Consider the following 13050-nt stretch of genomic DNA (forward strand, 5'->3'; position numbering starts at 1 on the left):
ATGAGCTGATATACTTGGGTAAACATAGCAAAACTATTGAGGCTCTAAAGAGAACACACAAACAACCCAGACATGAAGTTTTTCAACCAAAAGTGTATTTGAAGGATTGCACACAGTGGTTAGTGGCATTACATCCAGCACTTATTCACCAAGATATCAAAACAAAACAGTGCAACAAGGTTTGATAACCAAATAAAAATGCTATAGATTTATATAATCCTTCGGCTACAGGTGTGAGGTGTGAATGAAAGAGTTTCTTGTTGTTGTTGTTGTTGTTGTTGTAGTAATCTGATAAGATGTTGCAGCACTAAGCACTACTCTTTTGCTCTTTCCTCTAATTTACATTCACATGCACCTGCAATAGTCCTGTCTCCTTCGTGCTCATTATGAGGCTCCCACAAAACCAGACTGAAGGCTAGAAACTTGGAACCAGTGATGAGAAACAGTCAAACTATTCTATAAGCTTTAGGCCTTGTACTGTATCATAAATGGCAACATGCAGACTGTAAATAGATGGAGGAAACTCCATGGACAGAGGGGTTGGTAAAAACAAAGTAATTCCCACTGTTATCTTTATCAATGTCTCCCACGATAGGCCATCAACATATTAGAGCCAAGTATCAACACATTCCATGGAAATAAAAGACTTCAATGACTGTCCCATATTAATTGTGTTGACAGTGTGTTTGGATTCATGGCTGTTTTACTTTAACAGTGTTTTTACCTCCACCAAACAAGTTATGATCTCACCTGTGTTTGTTTTTTTATTCAATGTATTTGTTTTTAATTTTTCCAACCAAGGAAGAACCCATTAAATTTTGGGGCAGATCAGATCATTTACAATTAATTCGATTTTATGGTCTGGTGTGTGCAGTTTCACATTGGCCTTAGCTGAAGTCTGCGCTCTGTGAGTGCCCTTAGTAATAAATTATATTATTTAAATAATTTCTTGATGAGAAAGAGTGTTTCTTTCAGCAGTGTGTATAAGAACATGGGACAAGGTGAACAGGTTTCGTAAGCAATCAGTCCATACCCAAAACAGAGAGAACAAAAAAAAAAAGTCAATGTCCGGACATACAGTACACTCACCTAACAGTAATTCATGGCACTCAGAGAATGTAAGTTACATTAACACAGATTTTCTGACAATATTTTCCAAGGGGATAAATGGAATAAACAAATTTGTATATGTCACTAACCATTAATTGAGTATCCAATATGGATATTACTAGAATGATCCTAATGCATATTTAACATTATAAGTTTCCCCCGAGTTAATTTAAAGCTAATGAGTCTTATATGGGGCTTCTGAAGCTATAGTTATATTGTAAACCTGACAAACCTGTTCTCTTCTTTTCTCTGAAGATCAAGGATGGAGCTTTCAGATGCTTAACATTATCTTATTGAGATGACCTTGTGTGTTTCCATAACATCTCTATCAAGTAAAGATAATTACTTAGAGTGAAAAATACATGCATTTTCCATTCCTGATCCACATACTTTAAAGATTCTAAGTCAAATGAAAAACACCAGCTCATCTTTTGTCACTTTGTGTGAGACTGGATTTTCCCTCCTAATAAGGCTTCCTCAGCTCTCTTGTGTTTTTGGACAGTGACCTGCAGCTGCCAGTACTTGAGATACACCCACATTAGGCTTCCGTTCTTCCTCTTGTCCATGTTTAGCACATCTGCACAGTGCTTATCTCTCTTAAAAATATCCCTCAGGTCGGACTCTAGATCTAGTTCTGCCCCGATGGGATCTTTGACGACCTTTAGCAGCATGTTCTTCTCCATCTCCAGTCGCTGATCTCGAGGCTGGATGAGGGAACAGTAGGCATTCTGGCGCTCCACAAGCAGACCCTCAAGTTCTTTCAAAGTGGCTGTGGCTCGTTGGCACCAGCCTTGTTCTCGTTCCAGGGCATGATGGAGCACAGCACCTGCAGCTCCGGACTTCACCAGCCTTTGCTTCTCTTCCACCAAGGTCTCTCGCTCCTTGTAGGGGAGAAAAAGAATTTTGAGTTATAGAGAAGAAGCTACAGGTTAAATGGGAAAAGTACACAATAGCAGAAATGGAGGACAATACAAGAATTTACCTGTTGTAGCTGTTTTCGCTCTTCCATCAGCTGCTGGCTCTGTGAGATCAGAGCCTGCTTATACCCTTTCACCCTCTGTCTCTCCTTTTCCAGCTCTAGCTCTAGTATAGCAGCTGCCTTGCGCCTCTCTGTCAGTGTCTCCCGGTACCGTGCCTCCATCTCACTTTTTATTATGGACACATCCTTGTTATACTGGGCTTTGACATTCTGGATCTCCCTCTGAGACTCTCTGGTCCAGATCCAACCTGATGGGGTGGTGGGAGTTAAGACAAGAGAATAAGTGTGAGTGAGAAATATTTAAGTTACATTGATCTTAAAGTAATGCTTTTCCTCAACCAACAGAATCTCCTGAAGGGCAGACCAACTGAAGCAAATAATACAGATTTTGTAACACCAGCTGGGCTCCCAGTTTTGAGAGAGTTAATAAAGTTAACATGACCATAGCATCACCTGAGGATAAAAATGATCAAGCATTCAAAAAAGGGTACAAATATGACAAAGGAAAGCAAAAAAACCAAAACAAAATAAAACACACATTTCAAAGGTAAAGTGTGGATCTCACACTTGCATGAATGCATTTATTAACTATACATTCATTAGCTCAAATGTTGCCCTCCTGTGCCTGTTACCTCATCCACAAAAACATTTCTTGCTACTGTACATCTCCTTGTGTAACTTACGAAATGCAGCCAGTCCGAGCATAGGGACCAGCAGGGCATAGTTCCATTGGTTACCATCACTGGCGCCCGCCCCCCTTCCTCTGGGGTCTGGTTGGATGTTCCATCTGGGAGGATCATTCAAGTTGTTCATGGAGACTGCTGTCACACACACACACACACACACACACACACACACACACCCACACACACACACACCCACACACACGGAAACCACAACATCAGTAATAACGTATACATCTTTACATGTACTTTATGATGAATATTCAAATTTTGCAACAGACTGAATGGTTCTCCTGAAGTACCAGTGTCTTTTCATTCACACTTCTAACACTGATACTGGAGTCACTACCAGGTCTTTGTTGATACTGGTGCTGGTAGCTTAATGTCAGCAGCAGTAGCAGTTATATACTGCTTTAAAGTGGCTTAGTTATAAACACAAATCCACGATTATAAAGTTATTGTGTATTCTTCCCATACACAATGGAAGTCAGAGTATCCATTGACTAAGTAGCTTACTAAAAGAAAATGGTTTCAGATTCACCATGAGCTATTTAAAAACATAAACATGTTTGGACAGTATGTGTGGCATTTAGAAATGGTGTTACAAATAAGAACTAGACGTGAACCTTAGTTAGGAATTAGCTTGTAAGCATTTGCCAAAACACAGACTGAAACAGCAAACCCAGTCTGACGTGACTTGGTAGTTTGACAGCCCAGCTAACCACAATAAGGCTAGCTATTAGCTAACATGCTAGCTAACATTTAGCTTGCTGGTTCATGCTTGCTATAGTATTTCATAAAAAACACAGAGCAGAACAGCTTTGTAATTCCGACAACAAGCCAGTGTACGTCTGTTAAATATATGGTGCCGCGTCTCACCTTGAATGAAAAGTCTAGGTCACTTATACATTTGTTCCTGCACACCCAGATTATACAATTTTATGCTTTGGCAGCTACAACGACCGAGGGTAATTCCTGGGAATCCCCTTATACAAAAGCCCCATTTTATGCGGCAATTAAAGATTGTGCATGTTTAATTGGATATATTAAACAAAATAAAATGCTTTTTAGAGTTAAAAACACATCAGTAAATATTTTTGTGTATAACCATTGATTGCAACATAAACGACACCCCCGTTTTCGGAGAGTGGTTTGGTCCAGTGCAACAGAATATGTGATCCTCCGTCTTGCCTCAGAATCGGTCCTTCTACTGACAACATGGCGAGTGTCCGTGCCGCGTCCCGTCTCCTTTCCAAGAGGGTGCTATCTAAAACAAAAGCAGTGAGTTATAACAATTGGGTTTCAAATCTTTCATTCATCTACACGTTCTCTGATTATGCGTGCCGATTGCCTTTTTCCTGCTGAAAGGAAGAATTTTGCTGCACTTCAGCTTTCGTAACCGGCGCATTGTGACTTGCGTAACCAGTGTTATGTAGCTTAGGGTGTTTCAATGTGACACCATGGAAAAAAGCCATTATAGCATATATTTATGACATAATACAACATAATATATAGTTATACCATCTGCTTTTCTTTCACATTATACTTTGTGAGTAATGTTTTTAGTAAACTGTCAGCGTAACTGAGTTATTCCGACATGTTTATGACAGTTACTTCAGTTGCCCTTGTGGATAACAGTTTTAGCTGCTGCATTTTAACCTGCAAAAAAGATTAAATGTAAATATCTTTAAAGATAACTTTCGTTTGTAATTTTTTAATGATACCATAGGCAATTTAAACGACCATCAAGTGCAAAATATGTCATAAATTTGCTCAATAACATGTTATTGTGTGATATTTATGCTCAATTATCCATTGTTATGGGAGTGTTACTAGGACTGATTTTAAGTTTGCCTTTTAATATTTGAATAAACGTAACGGTATATGTTAATTAGCGGTGTATGTTATGGCTAAACAAGTATTTTATTTTATGATGTATTTTTCTTTAAATTCGACTCTTATCTAAACTGTTTTCTTTTGTGCCAGGTCCCTGCTGCTGCAGTTCAAGGCTCCAGGAACTTTCACTTCTCCATCTATGGCAAGAAAAGTGCCAAAGTATCAGATGATGTGAGTTTGATTTGTTCTTGTATTTAATAGGGTAGTTCATATGGATACATGATAGGATACAGTTTTTTACATAGGTAGACGTGTTAATTTGTATGTATTCATTCTTTTCTATGCATCTGGTGTCAGTATCAAAGTTACTGCTGTTTCATGTACCATGATGGCTTCAAATTTGCTTTTAATTATGCAAACTCGCAACACTCCGTGACTGATATTCGAGATCCAGCTTACAGTGTGTAAAAACTGGTCTTTACAGTAACTTCTATCCTTCGTTGTCTTCAGATCTCTACTCAGTACCCGGTTGTGGATCATGAGTTTGATGCTGTGGTGGTAGGGGCTGGAGGGGCTGGACTTAGGGCAGCCTTTGGCCTGTCAGAGGCTGGTTTCAACACTGCTTGCGTCACCAAGCTCTTCCCCACCAGGTCTCACACTGTCGCTGCACAGGTACAACAACATATTTTGCACTTTCAGTTAGGAGAAAAATCATTTCAGCAAGCTCAAATGTTTCTGTATGTATTAAAGTAGAATTACAAAATAAACATTCTATGGATTTGTTATGTCAATGTAAGATTTCAAGTAAATAAAATCAGCAGTAGCGCTGTATCTTTTAATGAATTGTTGGATATTGACTTGGCTCACAGGGTGGGATCAATGCAGCTCTGGGCAATATGGAGGAGGATGACTGGAGGTGGCACTTCTACGACACAGTAAAGGGATCTGATTGGCTGGGAGACCAGGATGCTATTCACTACATGACAGAGCAGGCTCCTGCAGCTGTAGTGGAGGTAAGATCTCACATACGCATACACACCAGTGGTAAGGTTAGCTGGCAAAAACTGGGCTTTGACCAGTAAAAAACATGAACCAGTTAAGTATACAACATACCGTTATGAAAAACTCCCAAAAGAAAACAGTTGCCTTATTTATTTTGGGTGGATTCGGCTTTTAAACCCCTTGAAATTTTGGAAAAATAATTGCATATATTTTGAATCAAAATCACATCATCACAGCAAATCACCTGACAGCATCAAGTCATCACTTTCCTGACAGTGACATTAACACGTAAATTACACTGTTACATTGTCTTAATCAATAAAACCAGTAACGAAGATGAAGATGATTTTTTTTTTAACACTTGCTGATTAAGTTTGCAAGGCAAGATTTAATTTTGATACATTTGAGAAAAAAGGTTAAATAGGGTTATGGTGCCTAAAGGTCAAAGATGAACTGGCTCAAATTATAAATCAAATCCCTACTCTCCCACCCAGGATTATCAACACACAATAATAGCACATTATAAGCTCATGTTTCTCTCACGTTTGTCCTAGCTGGAGAACTTTGGCATGCCGTTCAGCCGCACCGAAGATGGGAAGATCTACCAGAGGGCCTTTGGAGGTCAGAGTCTCAAGTATGGAAAAGGAGGCCAGGCTCACCGCTGCTGCTGTGTAGCAGACAGAACAGGACATTCTCTACTGCATACACTTTATGGACGGGTAAGTACACACACACACTTTCCTACTTTTTTTTTTTTTTTCTGACTCAGTCTACGCATAAAGAAACCAATTCTTCTGTGGCAAACTATTTAGTTGCACTTCACGTTATTCTTCTGCCCTTCTGTCTTCTGCTCAGTCGCTTCGTTATGACACCAGCTACTTTGTGGAGTACTTTGCCCTGGACCTGCTGATGGAAAATGGAGAGTGTAAAGGAGTAATTGCTCTCTGCATGGAGGACGGATCTATTCACCGCTTCAGAGCCAAGAATACTGTCATTGCTACTGGGTAGGCCACACTCTCACTGCTCTGTGATGTCATTACCATAGAGAGTTGGTTTGAGACCACCAACATTTCTTCATCTGTGTTTCTTTGTTTAATAAACAAGGTCTGTTTCCTTCCAGGGGTTATGGAAGAACCTATTTCAGCTGCACATCTGCCCACACTAGTACAGGAGATGGAAATGCAATGGTGACCAGAGCTGGACTGCCCTGCCAGGATTTGGAGTTTGTACAGTTCCATCCCACCGGTGAGAGAAAGAAACTTATTAAAGTCAGACGGTAGTTCTGCTACTGAAGCATTAAAGAAGCAGAGAGAAACTAGTATCTTGTTTTGACAGACAGCGCTTGAAAACTTTGTCACTTATAGTAATTTGAACTAATAGAGGTATTCTATCAGTGACAGTTCAAAGTCCACAATTGTATTATCTAGCCATAATGATGTGATAAGACAGTGTATGATTAGTGGGAACTGTGTTTCCCTCTCTGTCTGTTTGTTCTTCGGCCATGTGATTAATGTCATTCTGTGTTCCTCGTTGAGTTTCAATGTCACTACAGACGAATTAAGATAAATTATAAGATGTAAACACTAATTATCTTTAGTTGAATCCATAAACAACTTGCTGCTCAAGTGATGAGAGATGATGAACAAACAAGTCCTTTTGTTCCATTTATTATACGAGACAGTAACACATCTAGTTAATTTACTCCCAAAGGACTTTTGAGTTACTGAGGTACGTCTGTAGTGCTCGATTCTTAAATCAAGTTGATCCACGAGTCTGTTCAGGTTAGGCTGTTTACATTGAGCTCTAAAAATGGATCTCGGTTGCATAAAGACAAGGGGTCATTCTTATTTTTGTTCCTGCTGGACATTTGACACCAGACTGTATGGAGTAGCCCACTGATGTGGCCAATGGGAGGGTCCCACAGGCTGAGCCACAGGTCATTGAGTTGATGTGCAGATTTTTTTTGTCTCGCCTTTTTCTATATGATGCACTAACTTCACATGTTGTTTCAAATACATGGTTGGATAAATGCTGCATACCTTACATTGCTAAAAATATTTCAGGTACCTAAAAATGTATTTGACTGTGAAGATTTCAGCTTATAGATTCAGATGATTATAGACTTTATCAATCACCAAATGTCGAGCACACTCTTGCATAAACTCACAACACCGACCAATGACCAAAAAGCTGTAATAGAAACACAATCAAAATAATTTTTTTAATGCTAGAATAGAACAAAGCTGATGGGGCAATGTAAAACTATGTCAGCATTTCAAGAGTATTATATGAGAAAGAACCTTATTTCCAATGTTTTTATACCTTGCTAAAAATAAATTGAGAGGTAGAACCAACACATTCTTCTGTTGCTCGATGGGATTTCTGGAGAATTGTGTCAGTATGGTGCCATAACAATAATAGCAATAAAGCTTTGAGGATGTTACAATGTTGACCTTATGCTTCATTGATAGGAATGTTATTTAAATCTGTTACATTAATCATTCTTAGGATTACTATCAAGTATTGTCTTTATAAAGATAACTGTTATTTAATAATTTACCCTATAACCACTCTTGTACGTGTGTTATTCATTCATCAACATTTGGATCAAATAGCCTGTTAGATGTCTACTGTATGTTACCATAGTAGCCCGGAGGATTGATCTCACTTAAAACTGGGATCAAAGTGATCCTACTATGACACAAGTATTAACATCTATTTGATTTTTATTGTTCATAAATAAAAACTCGATCTCGTGTGAATCCCTACAGGGATCTATGGAGCTGGTTGCCTGATCACAGAGGGTTGCCGTGGTGAGGGCGGTATCCTCATCAACAGTGAGGGAGAGCGCTTCATGGAGCGCTACGCACCCAACGCCAAGGACCTGGCTTCCAGAGATGTGGTGTCTCGCTCCATGACCATAGAGATCAGAGAGGGCAGGTATGGACTGGATATGCATGCATGTCTGTGAGATGTAAGTTTGCAAATTTTTTTGGTCTAGAAAAGTCTTTCTCTCGAAGTAGCAAAGTTGAAACAGCTAAGTAAGATGCTGGTGTTGCTTTTTTTTTTTTTTTAAATTCTGGTCTGTCCTTCTTCCTTCAGAGGTGTCGGTCCAGAGAAGGACCACGTGTACCTGCAGCTTCACCACCTGCCTCCTCAGCAGCTGGCCACAAGGCTGCCCGGTATCTCAGAGACGGCCATGATCTTTGCTGGAGTCGACGTCACAAAAGAGCCCATCCCTGTCCTGCCCACTGTTCATTATAATATGGGTGGAGTACCCACAAACTACAAGGGACAGGTAGGTTATATTTGCATGCACACACATTCCCTCCTCACTCGCTATAAAGTACTCCATTGTGAGCATGCCCCCAACAGAGTGACACGCCTTTATTATTTTTTTTACCATCAGGTGATTACTCATAGCAACGGACAGGACAAGGTGGTTCCTGGACTGTATGCCTGTGGTGAGGCGGCCTGTGCCAGCGTCCACGGTGCTAACCGACTGGGTGCCAACTCCCTGCTGGATCTGGTGGTGTTCGGCAGAGCCTGCGCCCTCACCATCGCAGAGGAAAACAAACCTGGTGAGCACCTCCGTTAATGAGGTTTCTTTTCCTCAGATTTAACACTAGATCATTAATGATGCAAAAAATGGTTGTATCACGTAAAACCATTAAAGAGTAAAACTTTCATGACTGAAAATGTCCTGTCATATTTCCACTGCTCATTTAGATGTACAGAAAAACATTAATTCTCCTTCCGTCTTGATATCAGATAACAACACGACTTTGTCAACATTATTATGCTCCACAGGGCAGGATTATATCTGATATCAGAGTTTTAGTGCACATTGCTTCACCACTGACCCTGGTGCTTTGTTTTCTCTGCAGGAGAGAAACTGTCGCCTCTGCAGCCCAGTGCAGGAGAGGAGTCTGTGGCCAACCTCGACAAGCTGAGGTTTGCCAATGGAAGCCTGAGAACCTCTGAGATCAGGCTCAACATGCAGAAGGTACACACACAAAGATGCACACAAAGAGAGAACAGTCACTAATGTTGTGCATTAGGACATTTATTTGGAAATGTGTGAGCAAAGGTAATCGAATGTTACAAAAGGTCGTATTCAGTCACTCTACATTAGGTGCTATGCAGCAGTAAGACATATTCTGCTGCTGCTGTGTTTTTGAGGTCCCTCACAGTATCACCTGACCTGAGGGGACTCTGTGTCGAAGTCCCTAACAAACTTGTACAAGATTAAATCATGTGTGTCTTCCTGCCTCTCCATTCAGACCATGCAGGCTCATGCTGCAGTGTTCCGTACCGGCTCTGTCCTGAAGGAAGGCTGTGACAAGATGGATGCTGTTTACCAGACCCTGGATGATGTCAAGACTTTCGACAGAGGTACTACACCAAGTTGTCTCCCTGTTTCTGTGTGTATTTACAGATCCTTGTGCGTCTGTCTGCAAGTTGTAGTTGTTGTCCTGTCTGGCTTACACTAAGTGTTTTCTTTTCTTCCTCTTCCTCTCCAGGCATTGTGTGGAACACAGACCTGGTGGAAACATTGGAGCTGCAGAATCTGATGCTGAACGCCGTCCAGACCATCCACTCTGCTGAGCAGAGAAAGGAGAGCAGGGGAGCTCACGCCAGAGAGGACTTCAAGGTCTGTGTGAACACAGTTAATCTGGGTTGCAGTATGCGTTTCTTCATTCATTATTCTTGCAGTTTTTTCCCCATGCTTCTCCTTTCTGTCACTGCCTGTACTCTCCTTCTCTTTCTCCTTTTTCTGTGCTTACCTTCCTCCCAGTGTTTGCTTTTCTTTTTCACTATCTGTTCATTTCTTACCTGAGTTTGTGTTTCCTATTGTATCGGTAGATGATTGCAAAAATCATGAAGAACCAAGGAGAAAAAAAGATAGTTGACCACAGCCACTAACCCCTCTAACATTATTCCTTAAACTATATTCCAGGACCGTGTTGATGAGTATGACTACTCGAAGCCCCTGCAGGGTCAAGAGAAGAAGCCATTTGAACAGCACTGGAGGAAACACACTATGTCCTACGTCGATCCCAAGACTGGCAAGGTATAACCCGCACCTCCTCAGTGTGCTCTCTAACTATAAAGGCTCATGGTGTCAGTCATATCTAATATACCTTTCCAATCACAGGTAACCCTGGAGTACCGCCCCGTTATTGACAGCTCTCTGGATGAGCAGGACTGCGCTCATGTCCCTCCCGCCATCCGCTCTTACTAAGAAGATCTCCTCTCCTCTCCTCCCCCTGTCCCCGTCCCTTCCCCTCTCATCTCACATCCATCTTACTCGATTAATGAATTCTCATTTAACTATTTAAGAAGATACATTTTCTTTCTGTAATCGAGATGGCATTTTTGGACAAATTATTATGCTTTTGGTTGCACAGTTGTATCCTTTTAGAATAGTAAATACAATACTGTCTTGTCAACTTCATCCCTTCGTGTCATGTTCCTGCTCCTCTCCTTTTTGTTTTGATTTAATCTGTGTGCAGCAGATAACTTCAACATGGTTGTGTGACCTCTCACACTGCGTGAGCTGGTTTTGTAAATATCATAAGACAAGTGAATTACTATGGATTTTTCAGCCTCCAGCTGAGGAACAAAAACAATGGAGAATAGTTAATGTGTTGCACCACTCGAGCTTGGCTTTTTGTGTGGACACCATGCTTTCATTTCCTAGTCTTGCATTGCATTTAATGCTTCTTGAATCAGAACTTCTCTCCTTTGGCTTTCTGAAGTGAAGAGATTGTGGAAATGATTGTAATGTAAAATGCACCCATCACCATCAAGCCTCCAGAGAGAAGTTTTAACTATGTAAATATTGCATAAATGTACAATAAACATGGCAACATATACTGTATGTACTTGTTAAAGTATAAGGTAGTCTTTTCTCATTCACTACGGCCTTCAGTTTTGAATAGTTGTTACTTCTTGTGATACTTCATGTGTGTGGTTTAAATGATAAAATACATATATCTCCTGTTGAGTAGATTAAAAAGTTGATCGACTTAATCAACCTTAAGCTTATCTATAGTTCTTTACTATAAATGTTAACCAAATGAAGCAGCTTGAATCTATTTATCAACTGTTGGAACAATGACTTCTTTCTACAATTTGCTGTTGTTGTTTTCTCTGAGGATAAATTCCAGTAAGGGTCATTGAAGTGCACAGAGCTGTTGGGCTTGTTAGGTTGCAGGAGAAAAATGCTCCTCCAGAAGTTATGAATTCTGAGCCCAAACATCAATGCCAGCTCTTAAGTGGTGCGAGGGAAGCAGCGATACGAGTGGTTTCATTTGAAAGAAAATTGCGTGTGATTGAGAATTAATGGCCGATTCACACTAACTGGAATTTACCACATTGCCTGCAACTCCACAAATAACTTTGACATTTAGACTGAGAGATTCGCTCAGTGTCGTCACTTGAAGTTTTGAATAAATTCACATGCCGTGCTTCTTGTGCTGAATTGTTGAAACGGTGACTTAATTTATTTGCCTGTTTTAAAAGAAAAAAGTTTGAGTTCATTTTCTTCTGGTTTTGCCATTTGTACTTATTTTCACATGTTCAATAAAGTGTAGACTATGCATAGAAACAAAAGCTCTTGGTTTGTCTTCATCTGATGGGCAAGGGGTGGGCAAGTCCTCCTTCCTGTATGTACGTCAACAACATTGAGTTTTGCTCAGACTGTTCCAGAGGTTTAGAGTCGTCATTAAGTCATTGTATTGTCTATTTTTGTCCACTGGGGGGCAGCAGAAGCACATTATTGAGCAGCAGGGATACACCGCTATTAAAAAAAAAAAACAGCATGTGTGTTGGTACTCTATGGATGCCCACTTCTAACAGCTGTTAGTCATCTTTCCTCAGCGGTGTTACCGTTTCACATTATTCTGATAAAGAGCAGGGAAATGGTGAGTGGTGCAGTTCATCTCTTACAGCTCACTGTGGCTGTTTTTCCTTACAGGAAATTCCGCAGAGAAAATCAATAATCACAAAACAAACAGTGAAGTAACCTGAGCCTGGCTCATATCCTGACCAGCTGAACCCAGGAAGGTCAGAACACACTTTCTATTGGCACAAGGGAACGCACTGGCAGGGGAGCAGGAGAAAACAACTGACAGATTATTTTTATGCAACACCCTTTTTTGAATCGGCTTCGAGCTGAAACATGGTCATCATATGATTTTATGAGGCTATGTTTTATTACAAGTGAATAAGGTAGCCTACCTGCCAGACAAAAACAGAGCAAATATTAGAGGAGCGGACACTTTCAATAGCAGTCATTACAAAGTGGCACTTTCTGAGAAATCATCTAATTTGATGTTTGTGGTTTCATTTGGTTAGAAAAAAGCAGCTGTGTGGTTGAAAGGTGTTAAATACAAGAAACATATTTTAAGTGTGTGTCCTGGTTAATTATTCGGC

The 13050-nt window shown here is 40.4% G+C and overlaps 2 protein-coding genes across 3 annotated transcripts; one reads left to right on the plus strand and one right to left on the minus strand.

The window, feature by feature from the left end:
* Positions 1–73: 73 nt before the first annotated feature.
* On the minus strand, positions 74–3712 carry ccdc127a (coiled-coil domain containing 127a). Of its 2 annotated transcripts, none has more exons than XM_023410516.2 (4): positions 3652–3712; positions 2773–2910; positions 2093–2337; positions 74–1991 (listed from the first exon to the last, which is right to left on the minus strand). In XM_023410516.2, the coding sequence occupies exons 2-4, from the start codon at positions 2900–2902 to the stop codon at positions 1545–1547; spliced, it is 822 nt and encodes a 273-aa protein (XP_023266284.1). In that variant the 5' UTR covers positions 2903–2910; positions 3652–3712; the 3' UTR covers positions 74–1544. The 2 variants fall into 2 exon arrangements, with proteins under 2 accessions (XP_023266284.1, XP_023266285.1); XM_023410517.2 differs by having other exon boundaries at positions 2773–2907; positions 3652–3708.
* Positions 3713–3970: 258 nt separating this feature from the next.
* On the plus strand, positions 3971–12228 carry sdha (succinate dehydrogenase complex, subunit A, flavoprotein (Fp)). The gene is made up of 15 exons (XM_023410455.2): positions 3971–4053; positions 4759–4839; positions 5119–5280; positions 5478–5621; positions 6165–6329; positions 6466–6614; positions 6731–6855; positions 8382–8550; positions 8713–8908; positions 9020–9191; positions 9498–9616; positions 9894–10005; positions 10134–10264; positions 10571–10684; positions 10769–12228. The coding sequence occupies exons 1-15, from the start codon at positions 3991–3993 to the stop codon at positions 10853–10855; spliced, it is 1989 nt and encodes a 662-aa protein (XP_023266223.1). The 5' UTR covers positions 3971–3990; the 3' UTR covers positions 10856–12228.
* The last annotated feature ends 822 nt before the right edge of the window (positions 12229–13050 follow it).

This window comes from Seriola lalandi, unplaced genomic scaffold (genome assembly GCF_002814215.2).
Source record: "Seriola lalandi dorsalis isolate HSWRI2012SDOR001 ecotype SW California unplaced genomic scaffold, Sedor1 jcf7180002054425, whole genome shotgun sequence".
In the NCBI taxonomy this organism is placed as follows: Eukaryota; Metazoa; Chordata; class Actinopteri; order Carangiformes; family Carangidae; genus Seriola; species Seriola lalandi.

Excerpts from the sequence above, each read along its gene's own strand:
- ccdc127a (XM_023410516.2), bottom strand. The coding sequence starts at position 2,902 with ATGAACAACTTGAATGATCCTCCCAGATGGAACATCCAACCAGACCCC. Across the intron at positions 2,338-2,772 it reads GCTCGGACTGGCTGCATTTC|GTTGGATCTGGACCAGAGAG; the intron begins GTAAGTTACACA and ends CCACCCCATCAG. Across the intron at positions 1,992-2,092 it reads AGCGAAAACAGCTACAACAG|GAGCGAGAGACCTTGGTGGA; the intron begins GTAAATTCTTGT and ends CTCCCCTACAAG.
- sdha (XM_023410455.2), top strand. The coding sequence starts at position 3,991 with ATGGCGAGTGTCCGTGCCGCGTCCCGTCTCCTTTCCAAGAGGGTGCTA. Across the intron at positions 5,281-5,477 it reads CTCACACTGTCGCTGCACAG|GGTGGGATCAATGCAGCTCT; the intron begins GTACAACAACAT and ends CTTGGCTCACAG. Across the intron at positions 10,685-10,768 it reads TCGATCCCAAGACTGGCAAG|GTAACCCTGGAGTACCGCCC; the intron begins GTATAACCCGCA and ends TTCCAATCACAG.